Source organism: Lycorma delicatula, chromosome 7 (genome assembly GCF_047948215.1).
Source record: "Lycorma delicatula isolate Av1 chromosome 7, ASM4794821v1, whole genome shotgun sequence".
Lineage (NCBI taxonomy): Eukaryota > Metazoa > Arthropoda > Insecta > Hemiptera > Fulgoridae > Lycorma > Lycorma delicatula.
Genome location: NC_134461.1, coordinates 80332530 through 80356043, shown reverse-complemented (window position 1 = coordinate 80356043; position 23514 = coordinate 80332530). Strand labels below are relative to the sequence as shown.

Genomic DNA, 23514 nt, shown 5'->3' with positions numbered 1-23514 from the left:
GTTTGCAAGTATGTGTTATTATCAATAATAAAAATTGTAATGTTGCTTTATATATATATTGTTTATATTCCCTATGGTATAGTATGTAATATATAGTATAGTTTATATATATATATATATATATATATTGTGTATATGTATGCATTTGTCTGCAGATAGCAGCACTCGTGTTATAAATTAATACAAAATTTTCATTATTTTAGTATTTTTATTTTTAATTTTTATTATGTAGTTTAACTAAATTATTTCAAACATGACTGAGGGTGTGGGATTCCACGAAAGTACTTTCATGATAAGATACGCCTTATCTCAATTTTCTGTACTAGGTGGTTTATGTTAATAGAATTTAAAACATAAATTAGAATGTATGTGTATATGCATGTTGGCCTGTTGTTTGATACCTTCAGTTTAGATAGACGATCTGGATGAAATTTGGCATGATGATTTTTGCATGTGAGCATTGGTGCCATTTAATTTTGGATCATAATTTGTCAAGGGACCATTTGGGTCTCGTTTTTCAAAGTATTACTCAAAGTGAACGTAGATTTTTTTAATGTTATTTTAGTCCTTTAGGCAACTAAGATATTTTCTGATGGTATTTAGTGTTTGATCATAAAGGGTTAGGAGGAAAAACACTTGCTTTTTGGCATTCTTTAATTAGATGATTTCAGTTCTTTGCAAGCCTTTATGCACATGGTTTATAACTCTTATGGAATGTATCTCTGAATTTTTTGGTGTATCTGTGGCTTCAGTAATCATAAATGCTTTTCTGATTTTATTTAATGTTATTTAATTTATTTATTTTGCTTAACTAAGTTATAGTAGTGTAATATTAAACATCATCAGAACTATAAGAAGGCATTGGGAGTAAAGTGTAAAGTATACAAATATAAATGATAAGTGTCGTACGTAGGTTGAGATAATTAAGAAAAATGTCTGTTTCTAAAAAAAAAGTTTGCCGTAATAAACAAAAAAAAAAGAAAAATTTTAATGTTTTCAGAGAAAAGTTAAGTGTAATAAAGACGTCTAATCATTTACTTATCTTCACTTAATGATGATCTATATGTTTAACATTTTGTTTTATTTTTACAATAAACAGTTCTTAATAATATATGCAAAATTAAAGTTATGTAGCATATAATTGCCTAGAATTCAAAATAATGACATTTAATCAGTAATAAATTGATGATTGTATTTTTTGTATCTGAATTAAATATCCAGTTTACTTAAATAAATAAGTGTTGCTATCTGCTTACTTTGTTGTTGAAACTACTACATGTAAATGAGCAAACATTTTACATTATTGTTGATATTTGTCAGTGTGTTATTAATATTACTGAAAGAGAGTCACATAAGGTTTTTCTTCTTTATTTAAAGTAAAAGTGAAATTAATAACATTGCATGAACCTGGACAAGATTGTAAACTACATGCCTTACAGGCTGCTGGTTCTTTAATACCTTCTTCAAAATCTTGAGTAGTAGCACCTTATAAATGAAAGATGAAATACCATGTTCAATGAACCATTTCCTGTAGATCAAAGTTAAGAACAATGGGTGCAGTTCTCTGCCTTTTTTTATTTTTCTGTTTAGCCTCCAGAAGCACTGTCAGGTATTACTTCAGAGAATGAATGAGGATGATATGTATGAGTGTGTAAATGAAGTGTAGTCTTGTACAGTCTCAGGTCGACCATTTCTTAGATATGTGGTTAATTGAAACCCAACCACCAAAGAACACTGATATCCAAAATCTAGTATTCAAATTCATATAAAAGTAACTAACTGTCTTTACTAGGATTTGAATCTTAGAACTCTCAACTTCACGATTTACGAAGACGCATTCACCACTAGACCAACCCGGTGGGTTAGTTCACTGCCTGCTGTTGGCATTTTGTCTAATGACTGTGGTAGTGCCAATAAATTACAACACTTATAGTTGAATCATTTGGAATATAACATAGGAAACTTATTTAATATATAAATAAAATTAATTTTACTTTGTTGTTTGCAGATATTTAGAATTATAAATATTATGTGGGAATAAAAAATAGTAATTCTACCTACGTGATAAATATCTGTGCATTCATACACGAGTACATATTTACTCAATGTGGCTTGTTTAGTGTGAACTTTCCTTTTTATGTTCTAAATTAAATTTTTTGGTTTGTATTACTATTCACAGCATTTTAAGTATTTTGTGGTAAATACTATTGTATATATTTTTCAAAATCAAAATACACTTGTTACTTGTATGTTTCTGTTGATTTATATTTTTCAGACCCCCCCCCCCCCGCAATAAGTAGGAGTTCTTTATTTTAGTCATTAAATTTGCCATAATAGCTGAGTGCTACTACAGCTAGTAGATTATTCACATTTTTCACAATTGTAATGATTTTTTGGGATTTGTTTAGTATAAGTATTGGTTCACATTAAACTGGCTTTACCCAGTAGACATATCAGCTGCTAGTTTGGACTATCGTGCAGCTCAGGTAGGGAACTGTCCTTGGGCACAGTTCTCTATCGTATTGATGAGTTATTCCACTCTAGTACCAGCATTGCCATATACTAGAGGATATCAGCATGAAATAATAAAGATGGAACCAGAATGACTGATTCAGTTTCCATAAGGAATAATAGAGAAAGGGGGAGGGGAAAAGGGATGATTAATCCTGACAGGGAATAACAGATGAGAAAGGAGAAGGGAAAAGGGGATGACTAATTCTGACAGGGATATATCTGATCAGGGTAGTTTACCATCTTAATGCACATATGTCGTACTTTTATTTTCCCTTCCCTGTGAGATATTCCTGATGATGTGAGACTGACAGATTGCATAAAGTGCCGTTTACTGCCTTTGTTTGTCTTGAGTTTGTTAATATTATTTTTATTGGTTATCTAGGTAATGAAGGTGAACTTCTGATGCGTTCTGTGTGTGATATAATGGTACGTGAGATTGATACATTCATGGATAAATCAAGAGAGGTGGAAGTTATTACTTCATCACCTGATAAAAATAGACAACATTTGACTCTTGCTTTATGTCTTGCTCTTAGATTACAAACATTAATTGAAACAAATTCCTTCCTTATTAGTTCATGGACACAGATCCTTCGTACATCAAAGTTAATTCAGCGACTTATTTCTGTTACTTCTACTGCATTAAAGGTAGTAATCTAGTAATATTTATGACTTTTGTTAAATTTCATTTTTATTTTTGTATAATGTTAATATACATAATAATCATATGAGTAGTTTTTTAAATATTTCCTCTTTTTCTTTACTTTGTTGACTTTTAACAGTAGTCTACATTGAAAATATTATAATTACAGTTAATGGGCTCAAAACTGTTTAGATAATTTTTCTCTTACCGAACAAGTAATAAATTCAACAGTAGATTTAACCTGAACATATCTGAATCATTGTTGTAGTTAACAAAACAATGGTAAATGGCTTATATGTGTGATCTTTTTATTGTAATGTAATAATATAAATGCATTTTGACACAAAGGCATGAATTCTTTCTGTGTTTTCAAAACTGTAGTTTTGTATACTAAATCCTTTCTTATAATTTTGAAGAATGTATTGATACAATTGTGAATTTACATATATGTTTAAATTAATTTAAACACATTATTTATCTTTGTGTGATTTATGTTAAATAAATATGAGCAAAAAGTACTTAAAACATTTAGGAATGAGTAAAGAGGGCGTAATTCATATTTTTGTAACAAAAAGTTATATATTTATTTTTTGTAATTGTCACATTTATTTTTTAATATAAAAAAATATATTAAAAAAAAAGAAGTGCAATCATGCATTATAACTTGCAATTTTCCTTTGATCATGTGTGAACATTGGTGTAGTCATAAAAAAGGATGAAATAAAAGATCCAATTTACTATTTATGTTTATTTGTTGGGAAATTGTGTATGGATAAATTAAATATGTAAAGTATTTATTTTTGAATATAAAAACAATATATTAAAGAAATCTGATGAAGAATCTGATGTGGACAAGACATGACTTGCTTGTATGCCTATTAAATTACATGTACACATTTTTTGCTGTACGTCATTTAAACTTATTTCATTCGAAAGTGAGATACGATCCTCCAATTCTTTAATAATATGGACAGTTACACAATTGTTTAAATATTAGTTTTTATTAACATCAGATATTTATACAATTTTAATTCAATAATCTTACAAGAAATATTAGGATAGAGTAAAATTTCCTTTATTACTCGTATTACTAGAACAGTATTATTCATATCTTCGTGAGTTGCTGATAAATAAAAGTTTCAGATTTCTGGTACGTTATATAAATAAAAGTTAATAATAATTAAACTATTCTGTTTAGTGAACTCCTGTATACTGGTTACAAATGTTAATTTCGACCTTCGGTGTAAAATATTCAGTTTTTATTATTGTAATTTTGGTGAATAATCAAAAATGAAAAAGAAACAATCATACAGGAAAAAGAAAGATAACATGAAGAAATATATCTCAAAAACACAACAAGAAGATGAATATGAAGGGGAAGAAAATATTAAGAACAAGGGAAGAATAAAAAAATTAAGAGAAAATAATAAATATAAAGAGGAAGAAAACGTTAAAACCAAAGAAAGAATAACAAGATTAAGAGAATATGATAAATATAAAGAGGAAGAAAACTTTAAGATCAAGGAAAGAATAAAAAGATTAAGAGAGGATGATGAATATAATGAGAGAGAAAATTTGAATACTAGAGAACATGTACATAAATTAAGCTCAGAAGAATTATATCAAGCAAAAGAGCAATTAAATGATTGGCAACAAAAAACAAATAAATGAAATAATGATCAACTCTGGACTTAGGGAGAATATTGTCTGACAATATCAGAGGAGTAATGAATTAAAAGATAAGAATTTTTTGCAATCTGTTAAAGACTGGGCATGCAATGCCCAAACTTTAATAGATCTAATTGTTATAACTCTATCTTTAATGCTAAGTGGTAGGTTCAGGTAAAAGTAAAAATGGGCATTTATCTTATTCTCTTAGCATGTTCACTTAGGAGGTATCTGGTGATGATAGAAAGTTTTTTCTAAAATTTTTTCCTATTTGAGGCAATTTGATGTTCACCTAAGAAATCCTAATCAGCTGGTATAAGTTATGAATTTATTTAATTTCTCATTACAACATCCCATTTAAAAAGGTTGAAAATTGACAGTTACAAACTTTTTTTAAGTTTCATTAACACACCTGTTTAGTTGTATTTGTTTTTTACATTTTTATTATGCAGTGTTGAGAGATTATTTTATTAAATATAATTATTATACTTCTTTTTTACAGAATCAGATTGAACCAAAATTGTGTATGTTTATTTTGGAGTTCTTATTAGCATTAACTAATAAAGAATCATTATTTAAACACATTGATACATTTGATTTACATTATTATATATGGGAGAATGTACCTTCTTTTAATGAGTCCTACTCAAGTGTAAGTATTTATTTATTTTTTCTAATTTAGTATTTGCCTATGTTAATTATAATTTGTTAACTTTCTTTTTTTTTGAAAAAATAATGTTTTAAGTGTTGATTTATGTTCATTGAATAAAAATTAGTAAAATCTGATCAGAGACCATTTCTGGAGCAGTACCTCACTGAAAGGCTAGCATTTTTATGAACATAACTTATTTTTCCAAGACTTTTTAAGTTCTCTGTATATCAAGTGATCTCCTTCCATATTTGTCAATAGCCAACCCTAAAGTGGTTAATAGTAGAGCGATTGGTTGTTCTCTTCCAAGATAAATCATTAGCTGAAGTTCAATGACCAAACTACTGGTAATACTGCAGTAAGGGTGGTTCATCAATTTAAACTGGGGTTTGAACCTTGATTTCACAGCATTGCAGTAGAGCTATAATAACTGATTATTAATAATGCATATGTATTTATCAAGTCTACATATACATATGATCTACATTTATACTGCAACTTTAGTTTAAAATATTTTTTGCAATTTTAAAAGTTCTGAAGTTTCTTTGAGTAAATATTTTATATGATTTTTAATCAGATATGATCTAATCAGATTATTAATGAAAAAAAAAATGAATAATGGAGATATTAAAAACGGAAATTAAAACTGTTTGTTCACTTAATTATAGTTTACATATCAAAGTTCCTAAAAAAGATTTTTCTTATTTTAAACACAGTCCTCTAATTTTTTTTGCTACAATATAACATGAGGAAGTAAATTAAAAAAAAAAAATGTTATGCCAGAGAAACAGAGCATATATTTAATTTTTTTTTTTTTAATGCACTGTAATTAATAAAGTAGTTTATTTTATTTTTTGCTTTTAAAAAAACTGTAATTAAGTGAACAAACAGTTTTAATTTTTTTAAAAGAGAATCCTTCAATGCCATATTTTATACCATTAAACACTTTTATTACTTCTGCTAACAATTAAAAGTATTTACTATGATTGTGCATTATAGCATTTGTTTTTTGTAAAAATTACAGAAGTTATAAGACTACCTTACTTTAGGCTTTATTATAACCTGTCCCTTGAAAGGTATATAATTAGGCATTATAATTGTAAACAGATAATAAAGGTATCATCATTGACTTATATATTTTTCAGTATATTCCTAATACAAAAGTAACTTTAATGTGATTGATGTACTGATATGCAGAACATCAAGTTAAGTTTTATTTAAAATAAAGTCTGCTAATTAGAGTTTATGTAAAAAATAGTTGAGAGTTTGCCCATCTATTGAGATAATTTCAGATATTTATTTCATTTGTTTTATTTATTACAGTTGCACCTTACATGTAAACCATTTTTTTTTTAATTTTTTTTATAAAACTTAGAAAGATCATGAATTTCAGAACTGTACCTGCTACATTTTAAATCGAAACAAAACCGTCTACTAACTACATAATCGAGTACTAGAACCCATTAAAGCAAAATGAAACTGAACCTTGAAATTCATAACTGAAAATTTATGTTAAAAAAACTGTGATAAAACAAAATTTTATATTCAATGTACAGTAGTAGATATTTTGTGACAAATTAGATTGAAGAAAAAAATGAATAAAACATCACTTTTTAAGTATTTTTTTTATTCATTTTGGCTATTAAAAAAAGAAACTAAAGTTCCTTTTTTTTATTGCTCATTGGAGCAATTCTAGTCAATGTTGGGAAAATCATTTCTGGGAATTTTTCTTCTTTGCCCAATACTCTGTCATTCTTTTAGACCTTTGGAATCTCTGTTTTTGATATTGTAATTTCTTTGTTGAGTTTTGATTTTTAATTTTGTTTTCTTGGTTTTAAGGATAATTTTTACTTCACTGTTCAAAATCTGTGCTTTTGTAATTTTAAGTTCTTTAAGGTCTTCTATTTCTTTTAGCCAGTTGTTCTTAACTTTATTTTTTTGTTGGTAGGTAGGTTAGTAGTTTCTTGGTTAGCCTTTCTTCTGGTAACCTTTCTAGATGACTGTAGAAGGCTACTCTTCTTTTCCTCATGATGTTCAGTAAGGGTTTGTTCTCTTGGTATATGATTTCACTCGGGAGAAGTCGATATTTTTCATCTACTATTTTTTTTTTTTTTTTTTTTGTTAATAATTGTTAGAATTCTTCTTTCCACTTTCTGAAGTTCTTATGTTCTGTTTTTTCTTCTAAGATTGAATAGTGTTTCAAATGCATAGGCTACTTCTGGTTGTGTTACTGTGTTGTAGTATCTAATTTTTGTTATTGAATTCTTTTTGCATGTGGGCCATGTTAGTTTCTGTGCAAGTCAGAGTTTATTGATTCTATTTTGGATAGTCAGTTTTTCATTTTTGTTTCTTGATATTATTTTTCTGAGATATCTGAATTTATCTGTGGTTTTTATTAGTTGTTGGTTGTTAAGGGTGAAGTGATTCGGTTTATTCTTGGTGATGGACATTATTTGAGTCTTTTCATAGGAGATTTGCAATCTGACTTTTCCCTCTGCTATGTTTTGGAGGGATTCTATTTGTTTTTTGATTTCCTCACAACTTTCTGACAACAACAAAATCATCTGCGAATGCTTGACAGTTCAATTTTATTTGTTTTTCAGCTTTGAGTTCTTTGTTCTGCTTGATTTTACCATTCCATCAGGATTTATTCCAATGATTTTTTTTCTGCAGTTGAGAGAACTGAAGAAAACCCATCTCCTTGTTCACTTATAGTAGTCACTCCTTTTTAATGACATGACATTTATGTTTGAACTAGTAAGAGACTACTCTATTGTCAATAAAATTACTAATATAAAATTACAATAAAATTACTATGCAAAAGATGTTTCAGATTTGACTAATTCTAATGATTTGATTGCATAGTTTATTAGTAGTATTAACAAAAGCTTTGTAGTTAATATTGGCATTGTTTTTAATAATGATTTTTAACAGTGAAGTGATTGGTACCAGTAAGACAATATATTACACCATAATTATGTTGTAATAGCTTGGCAAATTGATAAATCAAGCAGTATTTCTCATATATTTTTTTTTAATACAAAATAAGATGTTCAGTTCATCAAATGTTCCATTAATTAAGACATATCTAAATTAGGAAGTGAAATTTTAGTATGAAATTTTGAGAATTTTGTTGTAGCCCATTTTGAAATAATAGGGTTTAGTTAATAAGGGTTAGTGAAGTGAAACTGAGACCACCGGGTTGGTCTAGTGGTGAACGCGTCTTCCCATATCAGATGATTTGGAAGTCGAGAGTTCCAGCGTTCAAGTCCTAGTAAAGCCAGTTATTTTTACACTGATTTTAATACTAGATCGTGGATACCGGTGTTTTTTGGTGGTTGGGTTTCAATTAACCACACGTCTCAGGAATGGTTGAACTGAGAATGTACAAGACTACACTTCATTTACACTCATACATATCATCCTCATTCATCCTCTGAAGAATTATCTAAATGGTAGTTACCGGAGGCTAAACAGGAAAAAGAAAGTCAGAAAGAAAGTGAAGTGAAACTGAAAACATTATTTTTTCTTCTTACATTAGAGATGAATATTTACAAGAGATTGCAGCTGGTTAATATAATTTCATTAACTGTAGCTTCTCTTGTTAAATTAAAACATGATATGTTTGAGGTGTATTAAATTTTGAATTTTATTGCATTATAGAAATATTATACAGTTTCAACGAATGTAATATATGACATATGTCTTATTTGACATAGTAAATAAGTTATTGAACTGTTCCCTGATTTATTTACAACCTTATTTACATATTTTTACGTCTTTTATATTCCTTGCCTCATCTATTCACGCTTTCTTGCATCTCCCATGTAATACATGGCAGCTTGAAAATGTATTTCTCAAAAGTTATAAAACGACTAGCCGTGGCCTGCGACTTCGTCCGCGTGGGATTTATTCACTCGTTACAAATAGTACTTCATTGTGAAAATTGATTCGCAAAAATTAACAACTATATGATACATAGCTGAAACCCGCTACTTCGTCCGCGTCTGAATCACTTAATTTATTGAATATAGCTGCCCGGCCCGGCTTTGCACGGTTAGTGTACCCATTTAAAAAAATAAGATATTTGTTGCAGTCGTTCAGGATTTGGGCCACTTGTTCAGCCGTTTCTGCGGTAAAATACACCCTTTGGCCGTTTTCTAAGTGGACGGCTAACTGCAAGACTGTAGGATGTCACTCGTGAATGGGAAATTCTAAAATTCGCCAAACAGCTTCGGATGTACTTATGTACCGGCCATTTACATAGTTTTCCAGTTCATCGTTTGGGTTTTTGACGCTAAAAGTAGCTTGGTCAGATCCTTTATTGATATATTTACAAATGTATTTGATGGCTTGAAATGAGTGGCAGTACTCGATATTTATGTGCGCGTTAAACATCCTACACAATAATGGAGAATAAGGGACAATCCACCTATTATCTATATAGAAAGTACTTCCTCTGATATTTAGCGTAGCACTCTGGCCTCCATTTTCGGCGTCACGACGACGATAAACTGGATATCCGTGCTCTCCGGTTTGGGTATCGTTGACGAAACGTCGAGGGTACTTTTTTGTGCAGATAACGTTTTTCATACATGGTGCTGTTAAGTTATGCTCTCCGCATGGACCGTGCCCCATATTTTTAGTCACGATATCGTACAATATCGGGTCGTTTTGTTGGTTGGGCAGTTCCGCAACTATGACACTATCAATTTCATCTGGCTGGATTTTTCTTTCTAGCCAAAACAGCAAATGACAGTGAGGTAAACCCCGCTTCTGCCACTCCACACTTGCCATGTAACATTTCACTTTGCCGAATATTTCATCTTTTGTGAATAATTTTATGAATTTTTTCATCTTTAAATGAAATACCCTTGAAATTATTTTTATTGCCCTAGCCTGTAAACTATTTCTAGAAAGTTGAGATCTTAATCTTTTGGGCATTTTGAAATGATAAAAAAAACTAAATACTACATCAACTAATACTAAATTATTTGCTTACATGTTGAACAGGAATTAGCCTGTATATGAAGTGGTGATTAAAAAATTATAAAAAATTCAAAATATTTTCAAGGAAAAATATTCGATATCGCACACAACCACTGCATAGGAAGCCGACTGCGCGAATGAGTCGCGCGGCACTTTATTTTGTGACATTGACTCCCCTCCCGCACCGCAGTGGCGCTTAGGTCACATGCTGTGCCTAGCTAGCTGAGCGGGGTGTGGTCGGGGCGAGGGAGCAGAGGCAGGCGGTGGTGGGGATGCGAGCGTCAAGAGAGACACGACGGACAGTTGCTAGTTACTGAATTACAAAGATAGAAAAATTAAAATATGTTGCTTAAATAACGCGGTAAAAAGTAGCCTATGTTCATCAGGGATAATGTCGGCTTCTAATGGAAAAAGAATTTTTCAAATCGGTCCAGTAGTTTCGGAGCCTATTCAATACAAACAAACAAACAAACAAATCTTTCCTCTTTATAATATTAGTGTAGATTACATTTGTCCATTATATGTTAACAGATAATATAAACAAATAGATAATAAGCATTTTAATGAAAAAAAGAAAAAAAAGCAGGATGAAATATCCACAATATTGGGTACTTAATGTTAGTAATACAAGGTAGCTATAAAAATTTCCTGTAATTCTTTTGTCCTGTTTGAAATGATACTACAGGAAAATTATTTCATAAATTAGCAGCATTTATATCAAAATATGGTCAGAATCATTCTCTTGTTCTCTTTGTAACAATATGAAGAGCTGTCTCCTATCTCTCTGACATCACTCTTCAGAATTTCTTAATTGTACACCAGAAAAAATCAAATTTTGCATTTTTCTTTAGAATGCATTGCCAGAGTCATTTACATATCAGAAAAAATAAACATATTTGTTAAAACCAATGAAAAAAGGTAAATTTATAAATTGCAGAAATATTTCTGTTAGAGTTGGATTAGTGTTTATATGATCCCTGTAGGCATCTTCCTGCAATAAAATATTTAAAAAAAATGTTTGATTCAATACAAGGAATCTGTTTAGATAACAGCAAAGTTGAAATATCAGTGATAATTTACCGTGCATAATTATTTGAAAATGTATTGCTTTTGTTAGCACATTGTTAAAAAATGTTACTGAACAAAATCTGTATGAATGATACTAATACGAAATCTTACCTGTATAATTGATCAAGATAAAAACTTCCAGAACAACACAGTCACATTAGCTGAGGTATAATGTTTTTTTTTTACAAAACAGGCAAAATATGCCTGTTGGCTGAACAGAATCTATTCCATATCCTTGGACAAAAGTAAAGGAAGAGATAGATATTGGTGTAGATTTTCTTGATTCTCTGTGTACTTCCCTTCAAATCCATCAGCCAGAAGACCAAACAGTCAACAAGCAAATGAATTGATATCCATTGTCATCTGAAAAATTCAATGAAAAGGAATTTACAGTTGCTAAGCCTTCCAGTTAGTTACCTTTTTCACATTCATAACCATTTTCAGATACAGAATTAGTCTTTGTCCTCTTCGTTTTCCCAGAGAATATCATCTTCTGACCCATCCATATTATTTTGTCACTGAATGGCTTCAACGGCATGTAGCAATTTAAAACCTTGTGGTAGCCCTGAAAAGACCTGTTTGTGTGTTTTGTGAAGTAGCCCTGAGAAGGGCTGTTGGGTCTGGAAGTTGGTCTCTGGCAATGTTGGCTTGGCTGTAGTTGGGGAGTTACAGCTTGTCCATTGGCCATTGCAATTGGACTGAGCTTTCCCTCAGTGAGAGTATAATCCCCATTACAGTGTGGCATTGGTGGGCCCCCAGAGCCTTGCAGTGTCAAGTTGGCATTGGTTGTCTTCTGCCAGCACAACCAAGTTGGTTCTCCCCGAGTGATTTGGCCTGGAATCTGCTGCCAGGCCCATTGGGCAGGGTGCTTGACGTCCAGGGAGCTGGGGCAGGAAGTTAGCGTCCGTGCCCAGCGGCTCCCTCGGCGAGCCAGTCAGGCCTTGATTCCCGGAAGGTCCCACCTTGATTCTGCCAAGGAACTTCCATCTTCTTCTTCTGCAGATGGTGGTCAACAACAAATTGAAAATTTGCTCTACCATTTGGTCTTTTATAGGCACCTACAAATGGTGGGGCCACAGAGCCGCTGTGGTGGGAGAGTAATGCAGTCAGCTAGGTTGGCACTTGTGCCAGCACATACATATATTGTACTCCTGCTGACATCTAAGTTGCATTGCATCTAAGCAGCATTGCATTCGCCGATAAGAGGTTCGGGATGTAAGTGGCAACAATTTGAAATTGAACACTTTTAACCTTTTAATTAATATCTCTGAAGATATATTTTCCCATGCAGTCAGTATCCATTCACAGACCAGGGAGAACAAAGTATACAGGTATTTGATCAGCGTTATCTGTTTGTAATAGTTCAAAATTAAATCTTTTGCACAAAGAAAAATATATATATTTTTTTGCAATAAATAATATATCGCTGAAATTCTATAAGTTTTTCTTCATATGCATCTGGCAATCTTTGGCAAACAATGGTCTATCATCTTTTTTAGTCAAACCAGATCTACACATAAATTTTTGAAACCACTCTCTGCTAGCTATAAAATTCTCAATATTACCTTCTACTTCTATTTGTTTTGCCTTTATAATGCACATTTCTGTAGAAACTACAAAACACTTCTCCCTTTCTTCTTTAATAAACAAAGATATCTTTCTGTTATTCGGGAAATTTTATAGATTTTGATCCACGGAATGATTTTCTTTTTGAAGAAGCACCAAGCAATAAATTCTTATTCTTTTGCCAATCTCAAATAAATGACTCATCGGTGTCAAACGTTTTACCAGCTGCTCGGTTACTGCTATTTCAGCTTCTGACAACTTTTAATTTTTTGGCTGTGGTATAAGTATGAAGTTTTTTTTGTTTCAAAACATAACTTTTAATAACATGGTATTTTTTAAAAAAAAGAAGAGGAATGTGATCCAAATGTGACACATTTACAAGTTTGAAATGAATTGAGTACTGAAAGGTAAATGAAAAGCATGAAGGTTAGCTTGAAATGAATAAAATTAAAAAATTTGAACATACTGTATTTCCAGAGACTTGTTTCATTCTATATATTTTGTTACAGAATAAAGAACTAATAATAGAGATATAACAGTATTAACCTTTGTATTCACTCTCCTCTAGTGGTGGTTGTTATATTAAATTTTTTTATTTACGTGATATGTCTTTTATATAAACTTTCATAGTTACAGTTATATATGACACTGCCTTGCAAAATAACCAAATAATACATTGTTCATTCAGTAATAATCATTCAATCATTATAATGATTTGAATAAGACCTGCACCCTGAAATTTTAAATTGGAAATTATGAAAAATGCTGCTGGGTTTATGCAAATAAATACTTGTATTTTTAATTTTACTACTCTGTATAATATATATAAGTTTCTCAGAAACTGGTTTTTAGTTTCACCTGTCACAGGCCTTTACAAGGTTTTAGGTTTAGTCCAATAGCTTGTGAACAGAGTTATGATGGAATCGCTAGTTCCTCTCTCTCCACTTTTCTCTCATTTGCAGGAAGTTATCTGTTGTTTAATGTAAATTAAGTCAATAATAATTACAATAGAACAGAAATGAATTCCATATTGAGTTGAATTACATATTAATTGTTTAATTTTTTTTAAGGATAAACATGTAAATGACAATAATAAAGCTGAATGGAAACCAGTTTATTGTAGAGGTCTTGATTTGGTTACCTTTTTAATTGAAAACAGCAGTTTTAAAATTAAAACTTCTACATATGATTTTATTGAACTTCATGGCGATTACCTAAGAGAACTTCTTAAATTGGTAAGTATTAATTGTTAAAATTTTTAATTATTAAAATTTCTAATAACATGTAAATTTGGAAACAAAATTATTTTCTTTTTGATCTTTTTTTAGAGATTATGTTATAATATTTATTTTTAAAAATTTGTAGTCTCTAATGTAGAACTCAAGTTCTAAAATAATTTACACCTTTTGTTTTAAAGATTATATTAATCTAAAAGTTATGTTGTGTAAGAAATCAGAAAATGAGTATTTTTCCAAATTTTTTTAGAACATGTTTCTGATTTAAACGAATTTCCAGATTTTGTAGAGTAATCTGGTCGTAAGAGAGTTAATTGTCTCGTCCTTGATCTATTTTTATTACTTATTTGTCATATATGATTACTTTTATATCCATTTGATATACCATAACTACAATGGCTATATGTGACTCGATATGAGACAATTAATTTAAAAATGGCTTAACCATTCCAAGCCAATAACAAAAGCATCTCTTATTGCTGGGTTTACAAACGAAGCGAAGAATTGAATGGTTTTCTTGTTGTTTTCTTCACTGAGTTGATTACTATTGCACATCAGCATGCCAACTTCACTGAAATGGAAGGAGAAAATCATTACTTTTGTAGGAAGCTACTCTACTGATATTTGTATGTCAGGTGCAAATTACATTCACTGTCATAAAAAGAGGTTATTTGTTATTCATCACTGTTGTAAGAAAGATTGTGACAGACTGCATAAAATAACAATTAGCTCCTTTCTCTGGGAAATGAAGCTATATACACCGTTCTCACTCAGTAATATTTGCCACTTATTTGTGTATTTTTCCTTCTTTATTAGCAATATGTTATTTTTTTATTGTTAATGTTTTATTAAATTAAGTAAATTAAAAATTTTATTGCTTTTAAAAATAAGAAACACTCAGACGTCATAATTATTTTTCTTTAATATAATTAGTTGGAGGAGACTATTATGGTTAAATTATAAATCAAATAGTGGTTGTTGATGTTTTTTATGTGATGTTATTGTTTATGAGATGAATAGAAATTTGATCTTTTAATGCTTTTTGTACATCTTTTAACGTGATTTAGCACTCACTTGTGTTTTTTAAACTTTATTAGTTTACAACCGTGAAAAAAACTTTTTCTTGATTGTTATCTAGGTTAGTGATAATTTTATAGTCTGTTTAGAAGGCCCCTTTTTAAGTCCAAGCAGTTTTTTCTGTTTGTTTTTTACCATTTAAAAATTATATCTTAACATAATTATTGAAAGAAACTGCATCTCTTGCAGTTTTTCTTTGAGATTTCTTGATTTTTTTTTTGTTCATTGTAATTTGACATTTTTCTGTCTTTTATTTAGGCAGTTGTTTACATATTTAGTTATTCATTCACAAAAAAAAGTTCCCTATTTTTATAACTTAACTTTTATAATTACAAAATTAAAAATATTTGATTTTCATTCTGAGTATAATCAGAACATTTATTTTATTTTATTTTCTGTTGTTGCTCTTAGTTGACTGGCTTTATGGACTTCTCCGTTTATTTCTACTTTTTATCAATCTTTTAGCTCAACTTATCTCTTACACCTCTTATTTAGAGTTTTTGTTCAACATATTCCTTTTCAGTTTCAACCTTCTGTACTTTCTTTTAGAAGCAAATTCACTAGTCCTGAACAATTTAGTATATGACTCATTATTTTTGCGTTTTTATTAGTTCTTTTTTGTTTATTTATGTTGGCTTCTGATAGCAGTAGATTGTATCTGTATTATATCGTGTAAGCAACAAAAAAAAAAAAAAAAAAGTTGAATTAGTAAAATAATTTTTGTTCTATTTTGTTTAATTTATAATGCTTTGTAGTTTCTGTCATATAATATATCATTTTTTGTTGCACATTTTTGTTTAGTTAGAGGTATCAAATGATGAAGCTGATTTTGAACTGGTGTCATCAGGATTACGTTTATTACATCATACTATAAAAAATTGTAATTTCTATTATAATACTTATACAGCTTCAGCTTATGGATTAACTGTAAGTTTCATTTTAGTACTATTTTTATTTTCATTATAGACTAAGAAATCAGTTGCTAAATACTGTTTGGTCATAAATAGTGGCCATCTAGGTTTTCTAGTAGAATGGGCATTTTCTGAATTAAAGAACCTATAATTTGATTTTACTAAGTATTTCTGGTAGCCTTTTTTTATGTAATTATTGCCTCTGTGTTATTCTAACCCTTATTGCGTACCATAGCTAGGATGACAAAATGCTGTGGTAATTGGTTTGAAAATCCAATTAATCTGTCTTTTTATGGTTGTCTTCTTCTTTTTGCCTTAGGCAAAATATATTTTAAAAGTAGGCAAACTTAGGCAAAATATAATATTTTAAAAACTTCAAAATTTTTTTTGGAAGAGGGTAACTAAAATATGAAGTTTGGATTTAGTAATGTAATCTATTTTACATTCCATTCATTAAGTATAAGAAAGTAGTATGACTACACGTACAAGATTTTGGTTTAATCACTGTTTCTTAAAGGCCAGAAATGATTAAACTTACATGAATGCCCTTTAAATGAGAGTTACTCATTAAACATTTAAAAGCGTGATTTTTTATGTTAATGGATTTATTTAGGTTGTGGTAAGTTTGTTATAAAGAAAATTCCCTTTGTATGAAAATACAATTTAGTTTTTAAAATTATTTCTTTATTAAAAAACCATTTATGATAAATAATAAGATTATTTATGCGTTGGAGTACCAAACAATATTTCTTATAATTATATTGTTTACTTTTAGACAAGTGTCTACCAGTGCCTGGAGATTGTTGTCAATCTGTTACTACATCCTAATACACTGGTTTCACAGTTTTTTGGATCTTCACCTCGTAGATTGTTACCTTTTGAACAGAAACCACTGAATCAGAAAATCATACAGAAAGTACAAAAAGCACAGATAAAGTAAGTGTTAAATTACTAATGTTCTTAATCATTAAATAACTCATTTTTTTCTTTATTAGGTAGATTGAATATATTTAAATGTTTAACATTTTGTAATGTATTTCTTACTTGTAATTTCCATAAAATCAGTTTAGTGTTAAATTGAAAAATTATGTTTTTTATTCCCAATTGTTATCCAATTGACACTAAAAATGTCTTAGATCAGCTTAAAACTGCATAAAATACTTTAGTCCTAATGAATGAAGACAATGGGCCTTTACACTAATCATTTACTGCCATTTAAGTAAATGCATGTAAATTTATTTATTATTGACTAGATACTCTGCAGTAAACCAAATATTAACTTGTGGAAAAGTAGGACAGATTTAGAAAGAGCAAATACTGTACTAACATTTACTTTTGGATTATTAACAAATTTTAATTTTATTATATTTCATTTTTATATTTTAATTTAATATATTTTTAATTTTATTTATTTAACCAATTACACATACAGTTGTCAATGTGGAGTAAGAAATGTTGTATGTTATTGCCTTGCCTTAAAAAAAAGTATTTATTAGTAAAAGTATACCCATAAACCTTACTTGTCTTATGTTTGTGTATGCTTTTTACATTTACCTATATGTTTGTTATATTAAGTATGTATTATTGAGTTCCCCTCTTTTATAGTTTATTTTTACTGTATTCGTTATTTTATTTATCAGAAATCCTTTTAGTTCAAAGGACATGTTGCAAAAATTAGGTTCAAAGGCTTTTAGGTTACAAAGCAGTTTTAAGTTGACTATAAGTACTCTTTTAATTTCAGATGTCATAAAAATTTTTTGTAAGTTTGAGTTAGCTTTTTGCTTTAAATCTAGCTTCTTCAGAGAATGCTATTAGCAGCAACAGTGTTTTCATATCATTGGATATGGTTGCTAGTGTTTGGAATAAGTTTTGAAGGTTTTTTGTTGGTAGTGGTATAATTGAAGAAGTTGTAATTGAAATTACAATCACGGGTGATGGTAATTTTATAAACAGGATTATTCACATAGTGTTGCTGGTGCCTTCTGAGTTCATTTACTTCCTAAAGTAATGATAAAGTTCATATAAACATTGGTCCAGAAATGCTCCATTAGCAGCGAGTTACAACTAATGTAGGATTTCGCCTGATTCCTGGTATAAAATCAAATGCCTCGAACTGAAAAATCAAATTTGTTTTTTATTGGGCAATTTTGCATCAATTTTCTCAGAATTAAATTCCCTACTAGTTTTGATAATAGATTCTGCACATTTATTAGTCATTTAACAAAGTTTTTGTTATACAGATGTAAAAAAAGTTTTTTTTTTTACAATAGATTTTTCGGTTTTACATCAGATGTTATGAAAACTAATGGAGATATGAAGTTATTTTTGTTGGGCTGAAATTTAAAAAAAGTACTATCCCAAATGGTTTTTCGCACGTACTGAGCAAAGGGGTGGGCAGATTTTAATTTTTTTTCACCAAAATTCATTATTTTTTCAGATTGTCAATTAATGTAATTAAATGTTACCATTGCCGTTTAAGATTTTTGAGTTGGGGTAGGTGTAGCAGAGAGGGTGGGTTCCACTCCTTTGAAAATAATTTTGAAAAAGTCCTCATATGAGAATAGTATACATGCCTGCAAACAGAAATACGATAGGACTGATAGCTGTTGAATAATAAATCTAGTAACTTTTCAAATGATCATCTGGTGTGTGTGTGCATATATATATATATATATATATAGTGTTTGTGTGTGTGCACATATGCAAGTAATTGTGTGTATTTCGGGTTTCTTGAGTTACACAAGCATGTTTAATTTTCATCTTTACTGTTCATATACAAGATTTAATGTTGCTGCCTGTCTATTGTGACTTGTTTCAATTAGGCAGTTAAAGAAAGTGGATTTAATAATGGAAACGAAGTACTTTCATGAATGCTTTATATCATTGTGAAAAGCATTGTCTTATTTACCTTATAAAATTCTGATAGTCAAGTTATTATTTTAGATAGTCAAGTTTATAGATTCTCTCAAGTGAATTTTGTTTGACATATTATCGGATAAAACTCACAGAAATATCATGAAATTGGTGAGATATTGTTTCTTTGTTTTTCTTATAAAGAGTGACTTTACAGATATATTTTCCTAGAGCACAAAATTAAATCCTGAATTTTAAAAAGCAGGTTTAATTAAAACCTTTGTATTTTTTTGGTTTCCACATTATTGTCTATCTTGTGCCTAATATATTTTTTAATTTTCAATGTTACTTTCCATGTTTTAAAATGTCTTTGGTAATTCTTTTTACAGCAGATCATGACTGATAAACATTTAAGAATTTTCATTAAAAAGATTAATTTAAAATATAAGTCTCTAACTTTTTACTGTATTAAAAATGATATAAGAACCAGAATTTTCTAGGGAATTGCTAAAGTAGAAAAACTGGATTTTCTATAATCTTTTAAGTATAAAAATTTATAACATCCCTACCAAAAAATAATCAGATCTACAGAAAAATTACACGTTTGAATGCTGTACTTTTGATACACTTTTTGTCTAATAAGAAGTCTACAAGCCTTGTTCTTCCCCATTTCTTCAAGATGGAAACTAATTTGAATGCCCTTTAAGTTGCAATCTGTTACAGCATTCTACATTTCAGTTTTTTACGATTAATTACAGTATATCTGTATTTGTAGTAAACGATAGTGAATAATTCTGATTTTTTAAAATAATGGTTACTTTTTCAATATCACGTACAGCAGACAGACACTAGCCACTGGATGATAAAAAATTAAACATCATAATTCAGGAAAACAATTCTAGTTTTATGCAGAAAATAAAAAGAAAATAATCTGCAATCATTGGTATAATATAGTGGTTACCAATGCTCTAATAATAGGAGGAAGTCATCATAATAAATGAATGAGATTCAATATCATGCAGTTTTCCTTGCTCTGACATTTGTCTGCTTTACATATGACCCCATATTTGTGACAGTCTTCATTGTTTAGGATTGTCTAATCTGTCTATTGTATCAATTTTTTTTCAGGTTAGTTGAAATATATTGTGAATGTATTGGTGTGTTGCGACAGAATTTTACTGTTAACTTTTGTGATATTATCAGTGCTGATAGAATTGGTGAACCAACATTGAGTTTACAACCTCCAATTGATTACTCTGTGCCAGTTCAACATTTTTCTACAATTTTAAACATTATTAATCTTTTTACCAAAGTTCTCACCAAGGTAAAAATTGTATTTATTATATTTATTTACATTAATATGAATATATGAGCTTGTTTTTTAAGTAAGGTCTGATTGGCTGTACTTGTATAAATTTTGCTTGGCTGTTGAAACACGCATGCACCCCGGCTCCCGGGATGCCTTATACTAATGCAGACACCATTTGCAGTTGTAGCATCACAGTTTATGGTTTACATTGTGAAGTTGAAATGTTTCAAATAATTGAGCAGCCTACCAATTGTGAAATATGTATGGTCTGTTATTTAATTTTTGACCACAAGGAACTTGTCAGCAGTGGACATTTATCGCCAGATATATGAGGTTTACAGGCCTAATTCAATGTGACAGCAAAGTCCAAAAATAGTTAAAACTGTTCAAGGACAGGCGGAACAGCGTCCATGCTGAACCGTGATTGGGCTGACCTGTAATCACAGATGAATTGGTGTGTGAAGTTGACAAAAATTCATGAATACCAGTGATTCTTGATTTCCATTTTGTCACTGATATTCCCACAAGTTTCAAGGTCAGTGCTAGACAAGATCGTTTTTGAAATCTTAGTTTAAAAGATTGTGCTCACAATGGGTTCGTTCCCAGGGTGCTTTCTGAAGAACACCAAAAATGGAGAATGGCTAGTGCTTTAACATTTTTGACCCGATACAGTGTAGAATGAGATGAACTTTTGGACCTCATTGTCACAGGGGATGTGACATGGATTTCTCACCTCTCCAGCATCAAAGTGGGAGTCAGTGGAATGACACACATCTCCAGAGTGAAAGTCAAACGGACAATGTCAACACGCAAGATTATGACAGTTGTGCTTTGGGATAGACATAGTATCCTGTTAGTCGATTTTATACCCAAAGGGACAGCAATAAACTCAGCTACATATTGTGAGACCTTGACAAAGTTTCAGCGTGTGTCATATGAAATAAGTGATGTACCCTACAGTCATTTGGAGCTTTGTTGCTCCATGATAATTCTCGACCTCATTCTACTGCTCAAACTGTAGAGTTAATCAGATTTTTTTTTGTATGGAAGGAAATGGACCAAACACTATACAGCCTGGACCTTGCACCAATTGATTACCACCTGCTCCACTAGAGTGGGTAGTGCAAAATAATTAGACTGCTTTTGCCTTGACTTTGTGTACCAATTTTGACTTTTTTGTTCTTTTAATATATTTTCAAGAAGATGTATATCTTATTCAATAGGTTTTTTACAATTATTATTGGTTTTTTATTTTAAGTAGTTATTTATAAAATGTTGTAAGACAATTTTTGTATTATTATTTAAAATTGGCCAGCTATATTATTTGCTTAAAATCTTATACATATAAAGTTTGCTTTATTATTTCTGGGTATAAATTTGTAGCTGTTAGATTATAACTGTTCATATCCCTGTAGTATAACATAAAAGAGAATTAGTATCACTGGAATACTTTGCATATATGAAAATATGTAAGTATTTCAGTGCCAGAAAAAAGAATGACTCACCAGAGTTTAGAAGCTTACTGATATGTAGAATGGAAATGGATTGCGGGTTGTAAGGGAGACATGAGGAATATGAACCCAAACTACATGCGCACATTTGTGTGTTTGTGTGAGTGCTGTATGGCAAATGGGTCTGTTTCCCTTTATTATTTGGCTTAATGATACTTTTGTTTATTAATTTTTATATCCATTTCTTTTAAAACCTTTTTGTGTGCTTAATTTTATTTGTTTTTTAGGCTTTAATTCTTTAACAAAAAGAAAAGGGTACTTTTTTTTAATTTAGTGATTATCTCATCCATCTCAGCTTTGCCCAGATGATGTCACCTTTGATATGAATTTAATAAAAAATGTCCAATCCCATAATATTTTCATCAGTTTTCTTGCAGATTGTATTATCACAAAGAAATCCTGTCTTTTTTTAAGTTCTCAATCCATTTGATGAGATCTTGCTTCCTCTCATAATCTAGTGTATGATTTATTACCTTGCAGCTGCAATTTTTCTTGATCCTATTATTTTGTTACTTGCATAATAATCATTGATGTACTAGTGATTTGTTATTTATCTGTGCATTTGCATTATATTGTTTATAGAATGTTCGAGCTTCTACTCCTGTTGTTGGTACATCTGATGACATTAGTATGACATTGTCAAAATTATCAGAAGTTGATCATGATGATATAAGGTATTTTTATAAAATCTTTACTGTTTTATATGGTGATTAAACAAAAAATTATTCTATGATAATTTAACTGTTATTTTATGTGTTGTGGGGGTCAGAAGCCCATGGGATTTTTAATCCAAAATTTCCTGGTTATAATACATCTCACACTTATTAAATTACAATTGTTAAAATCTCAGAAAAAGTTTATGTTGTGTTAAGGTAAAGAAAGATTTAAATGAAGCAACAATAGAAATTCTGGACTTTTAAAATTAGGAATTATCTAGAAAAATTAAAAGAAATCTCAGAAAGTAAGATTTTCTATGAAGAAGAAGCTCCAAACAAAAATCAGTAGTTAAAGAGAATTCAGCAAAGAGTCCAATGAGAGGCTAAAAAAGTACTTTTTAGCCCATACTTCAGGGAAGGAAGGAGAGGAACTGTAAGAAAAGTGTTAAATGTGGTCCATAGTTGGCTGAAACAGAAAAAAAGAAGAAAAAAATATGTATATATTTGTTGATATATATATGTTATTTATATATATTCAACAGTTGACTGAGAAAAGATTGTTAAAAATAAATAGTTTTTTAGATTAAATTTAGAAAATAGTATTACCTTACCATTGTTGGTCAGAGTTATTAAAGCAACCTTCAATCATAAAAAAATATTCTATATTCAGGAATTTAATCGTTGACAAAGTTCCCTCCATTTCTATAAAGCAGCATGCTCACTTACATGTACGAGATAACCCAATTAATAGGTTAAGGTTATGATGTCATAATTACATACAATGTTTAAAGAAAAATGAATTACAAAAAAAATTATAATTTTTATTATTTGATATAAATTTTATTAGAATTATTCATGAGCAGTA

At 29.9% G+C, this 23514-nt stretch overlaps 1 protein-coding gene across 2 annotated transcripts in view; it reads left to right on the top strand.

Moving 5' to 3' along the window:
* Nup188 (nuclear pore complex protein Nup188) overlaps positions 1 to 23514 on the top strand; it is a 98862-nt gene that overhangs the window by 68940 nt on the left and 6408 nt on the right. For both annotated transcript variants that reach the window (XR_012756984.1, XM_075370510.1), the window contains exons 20-26: positions 2897 to 3162; positions 5328 to 5477; positions 14168 to 14332; positions 16211 to 16336; positions 17096 to 17256; positions 20302 to 20497; positions 22576 to 22667. Coding sequence is in view for 1 of the 2 variants with exons in the window: in XM_075370510.1 (XP_075226625.1) it covers positions 2897 to 3162; positions 5328 to 5477; positions 14168 to 14332; positions 16211 to 16336; positions 17096 to 17256; positions 20302 to 20497; positions 22576 to 22667 (1156 nt within the window). In the remaining variant the exon portion in view is untranslated. The remainder of the gene's footprint in view (positions 1 to 2896; positions 3163 to 5327; positions 5478 to 14167; positions 14333 to 16210; positions 16337 to 17095; positions 17257 to 20301; positions 20498 to 22575; positions 22668 to 23514) is intronic.